This window comes from Lepidochelys kempii, chromosome 8 (assembly GCF_965140285.1).
Source record: "Lepidochelys kempii isolate rLepKem1 chromosome 8, rLepKem1.hap1, whole genome shotgun sequence".
Classification (NCBI taxonomy): domain Eukaryota; kingdom Metazoa; phylum Chordata; order Testudines; family Cheloniidae; genus Lepidochelys; species Lepidochelys kempii.
The window spans coordinates 88075983-88081118 of record NC_136387.1 but is presented as its reverse complement, the minus strand read 5'-3'; the positions used below and the strand labels follow the sequence as shown (position 1 = coordinate 88081118).

Here is a 5136-nt window from a genome sequence, read left to right as displayed (position 1 = left end):
AACTATTAAAAAAAAAAGCAGCATCACCAGGAGTATACAAAGCTGGATTTGCAGCTCAAAAGAGTAGGTTGGGTAGACAAAATAATTGGCCTCACTGCAGCCAATAATATACCTGTGCTTGGAGTTACCTGAAGTTCTCTCTAAGAACTCAGGCCATCTCTCTTTAGGGTGATGAAAGGGACAGGCCATGGGCCTAGAAGTCAGACAGACTGAAATCTGTTACCTCAGATACAGTGATAATGTGGCCCATATCACACATATGAGGCAGACTTAAGCAAGTCACTTCACCTCTGTGCTTCAGTTTTCCCAGCAGTTCCACAGAGATTGTAAAGCTTGTTCACTTTTGTGATGTGCTATGAGATCTATGGCTGAAGAATGCTATATACAGTGCCAAGAATTATTTCCGTTGTTGGTGCTCAGCTATGCAATAAGAGGCAAGTTAGCAGACAATTTCTGTTAGTAACAGAAGATAAGTGCCTGATCTTCTGGGGTTATGAGCTCCCTCCTCTCCAGCTGAAGCCAAGGTACTGAGGATGCGTCCCACTTTACAGGATTGGGCCCCTAGGCACAACGCAGTGAGAAAGACATAGGGAATTAACCAAGTTACAGGGTGCAGTAGAAATGAGTATTGTTGGCAAGAAAAAAGCCCAGCAAACAAACTAATTACATGCAGGAATAGCTTTAATAAGTCACATAGCTGTAAAATATTAGTAGCTGCATAACAATACACAAAATTTAATTTTTATTATGAAACAACAAGCATGTCTTTGGTAAGCCAGTCAGTCTCTCCCCAAATACGTACATCTCTGAAAAATCATGTGTTTGTTCCTTAGTAATAAGACACCCTAACTTTGTGAAAGATTTGCTGTGGTCACTATATTTCTGAAAACATTTTTCCTTGAAGTATATACACACTGTAGGCAAAAACAGGATTTTTGTTTCAGGCTAATACATAATCTGAGACTATTTAAAAACCAATATATATTCAGGGATAACAAAGATGATTTCTGCCTCTATTAACACATTCCGGTATTTTGATCTCGTTTGTAAACGTTTTTGTTCAAAACCTGGACTACTGTGTAATGGCTAACACTGGACATTCCATTTGCTTAAAAAGACACATTCAAAAAAATCTCTCTCTTCCAAGTCAATGATTAAAATGACCCAACTGAGTTATCAGAGAGAAACTATGGGCCTTAAATAAACCCTTCAGGACATTTATTCTTCTTGGATTTCTAGCGAATGCCTATGAGCAGACTGTTTTCACTTTACATGAGAATATTCTTTGAGAGAAAGTCCATGCTCTTATTACATCATGCAGTGATGCAAGTCCAGCCATTCAAGGTACACTCACATAACAGAACACTTGCCTTTCAGTTTATCCTTCTTTTTCTGCTGCTTGGATTTCTTCCCATCCACCTGGAGACTGACAGTTCTTCTCTTCTCCAGATTCAAGAGTTCTTGGAAGAGTTCCTGTACATTGTAGTTCATTTTAGCCGATGTCTCCATGAAGGAACACTTCCACTTGCTAGCTAAGGCTTCCCCTTCACTGGCATCCAGTTCCCTCTGGGTCTCATCACTCTTGTTACCAACCAACATTATTGGAATCTTTTGGATATCCCCTTTGATCTGACAAATCTGATCATAGATTGGCTGTAGTTCTTCCATTGACTGCCTGCTGGTGACAGAGTACACCAAGATGAAAGCATGACCTTTGGAGATAGACAACCTCTGCATAGCAGGGAACTGATGGCTGCCAGTGGTGTCTGTAATCTGAAGGGTGCAGATGTTCTTATCACAGCTGATCACCTGTCTGTAAGTGTCCTCAATGGTAGGGATGTAGGTTTCCCTGAAAGTTCCCCTTACAAACCGAAGGACCAAGGAGCTTTTACCAACCCCTGCAGCTCCAAACACAACCACCCTGTAATCATTGCTTTGTTCTGGCATGTTCTCTCTGATGTGACCGAACAAGTGAGGAAGGTCTGAATTGCAAATGCCCAGGTTTCTTGAGTTTACATGCCCTTATGCAGAGATGGCCTGCAGAGAGGAAAAACAAAGGAAAAAAAACAGCCCTCATCATTCACAGTACACAAGAGGTTTTGCTATGCTGATAAATACACCCCCTCCTCCCATCCTTCATCTCTCTGCTGCATTACAAAGCCAAACCAAATCCCCTGGGCACACGTCCCATACACAGCATCATATTGAAAGCGAAAACTGTAATTCACCTGTGGCCCCCAGCTCCAACATCTGGAGAAACGAGATTAAAATCAGCCATCAGAGCTGAGATCAGGCAGCTTCTCTCATTAAAGTTCTTCTGTGCCCAAGCAACAGAGTCCCGCAGCACTTAACTCCCCTGCAGCTGGTACAGAGGTTCTGCTCAGCAAATGCCTTGGAATCACCTCCTGCTGCTTACACCAATCCCAGCGACAGGCTCCCTCACTTCCCACCTTTTGTCAGATGCTAATCCCGGGGGGGGGGGGGGTTGTTTTTCTCTCTCTAGTTTTTGTGCACTCTCCCAAACTGGCTTTTGCAGAGCAACAGGGAGCACAACCTGGCCACCACTAAAGCTGCATCACCTCGAATGATCGATCTAAGCTAATGCAATATTTCAGCTGCTGGTACAAACAGTGAGGCATGCAGGCATGACAGTCACACACTAGGGCCATCTATAACCAGGAGTGGCTGCACCATCAGTCCCCTTCAGAAAAAAGGGGTAAGGTGGATCTTCCTGGATCCTGCTGATTTTTGCATCCAAGCCCCCCTCAATTGGACCATCAGGATTAAAAAAAAAAAAATCTGCCCCAGAAAGCCTGGACCCCCATACATCCTGACACAACAGACTCCCAAAGCCCAAATCCAGCACCTGGACTCTGCTGGATCCTGCCACATTTTGGCTCCTACCTTCAAATTCTACTGAATAAATAGAGAACGAGTACAGAGGTACCTTTTACACCAAAAAGAAATTCCAGACTCTGATACACCACAGAGAAACAGTCGGACAGATACCGAGAGGTGGCACCTGGTTCCTGTTAGATCTAGCCAATTTTTGTCCCCAACCATGATAATTCCACTGGTCAAGTATATCAGCAGAACTTCTGTGTGGGTTTTATTCTGGTGGAATCATTTAAAGCTACAGAGGTGAACTGTGATATTAAAAGGGAAAAAATACAGCCTTCACCCCCACCCAGTACCCAGTCAAGCCACCAAGCCTTGATATTTTCCAGTTTAGGCTCTGGTGCTTTGATTTTGTTGCTGTTAAGGAAATAATGCCCTATTTAGTTAGGGGGCGGGGCTGGGTGGAGATGTATATTTCACAACTTGCACCTCTGATCATTTATGGGACATCACCGACTGGAGGATGTTTCTAGCAGTCTGTTTATTTAGAATACATAGACCTAATTTTGTTGCTGTTTCAATGGTATGTTTACAGTGTTCTACAGAGTTGTGTTTTTCCACTGAATGCATCCGATGAAGTGAGCTGTAGCTCACGAAAGCTTATGCTCAAATAAATTGGTTAGTCTCTAAGGTGCCACAAGTCCTCCTTTTCTTTTTGCAGATACAGACTAACACGGCTGCTACTCTGAAACCTGAGAGCTGTGAAATGTGCATCTCCACCACCTTTTTGGCAATGCTGTTGCACTAGGATAGGTAAGGATCCAGATTATGATGGTGATGTAGGGGAAGGTGCATATATACAGTAAGTGTAAGTAGAAAGACTGGAGAGTATGCAGCCAAAAATTATCCAGATTTACAAAGACACTAGTGCCAAAGTGGAGGATTGCAGTTTTCTTGAAGGAGGATATCTTGGGAGGAATAGTAAAAGCTACACGAGCTCTCTGTTTTGATGGTACAATTTCTGCGTATGAAGCCAAAAGTTGTCAGGATGTGGCTGGATCCCCAGATCCAAGTTTCTGCATCAAGGTCTGGACTTCTTAAAGGTACAGAAGAAGCAGTGATATGTTCTCTACTTACATGGTAGATTTGGGGGGATTGGGGCCCAAATTGGCAGGATCCAGGTGGGTTTTGCACCCAGAGCAGTTGCACCAGGATGTGTCCTGGTCTGGGTGTTTTGGTGGCAGGAAAGTAGCTATTTTGGTAATACATTTGGGGGTGTGGCTGCAAATATCAGCAGGACCTAGCCAGCTCCATCTTTCACCCACTTACCTGCCACATTCGAGCCCCAAACATGCACCACTCTCACCCCCTCCACTCCCCAACAGTAAAGCAGACACAACAAGTGCTCCCAGCTCCAGACAGGCAGCTTCCTCTCATGCAAGTCACGCCAGTACTGTTCAGCTATCAAGCTCCATATGCAGGAGAAAGTGGAAGCCCCAGGCCCTCCCAAAGCCAGGAGGCAGCAAGCAACAGCACCACTGCTGGCTTTTTGATGAGTAATAAGATTATTGCAGCACAGCTGAAGACAGCGCAGGGCTTTAGCAACAGCCAATGAAAGCACCCCACTCTCTGCATCCAAGCCTCAACAAAGAATAAAGGTGTATATGAATCTTTACCTCATTCTTTTGCTCTTCCAAAAAGCTGGCTAGTGCAGGGGCAGCTCACACCCACAGGCAGGCTGGTGTAGGGCTGGCACTCAATGGAAATACAAATTCCACTGTTGTACTTGTGCCCGATGGAGAGCAGAGGCTGGGAAGCACCACTGCACCGAGGGAGAGGGCAAGCTTGGCTCCCCCTGTGTAGCAGCCCTAAAGCCAGCCTCCAAATCTGTCCTTGCTGGGAGACCTGCCCTGCCCTGGCAGCTGGGCCACTCTGGCACACCTGCCCCAGCAGCTGCCTGGCTGTATTTCCAAGGTGATGGAGCCGCACAGACTCGCCCCTGCTTGCAGTCACCCTGTATTTCATTCAGTTTTTCTAGGAGTGGAACATCCCATTCATGCTGCTGGAGTGGAATAATAATAGTTAAAGGAGACGAGTCTTCCACTGGAGGGTTATTATCTTGTCTGAGGAAAACAGCCTGGGTTTATTAGAGCACTTTTCCAAAGCCAAACACAGAGTTTAGTGCTAGAAGAAGCAGCTCTGTATAATGCAAATGCTAGCAGGGCTTTCTCTGAGGCAGGCTATTGTCTCTGCTAGGCTCAAGTTGGGTGTTTTGACATTAAAGTGTTTCTCGGCCAG

At 45.0% G+C, this 5136-nt stretch overlaps 1 protein-coding gene across 1 annotated transcript; it reads right to left on the bottom strand.

The window, feature by feature from the left end:
* Nucleotides 1-697: 697 nt before the first annotated feature.
* Nucleotides 698-4634, bottom strand: DIRAS3 (DIRAS family GTPase 3). Its single transcript, XM_073358238.2, has 2 exons — nucleotides 4515-4634; nucleotides 698-2037 (listed from the first exon to the last, which is right to left on the bottom strand). Exon 2 carries the CDS (start codon nucleotides 1945-1947, stop codon nucleotides 1351-1353), a length of 597 nt encoding a protein of 198 aa, XP_073214339.1. The 5' UTR covers nucleotides 1948-2037; nucleotides 4515-4634; the 3' UTR covers nucleotides 698-1350.
* Between the last annotated feature and the right edge of the window lie 502 nt (nucleotides 4635-5136).

Bases quoted from the DNA above. Each gene is read 5' to 3' on its own strand.
- DIRAS3 (XM_073358238.2), bottom strand. From the start codon at position 1,947: ATGCCAGAACAAAGCAATGATTACAGGGTGGTTGTGTTTGGAGCTGCA.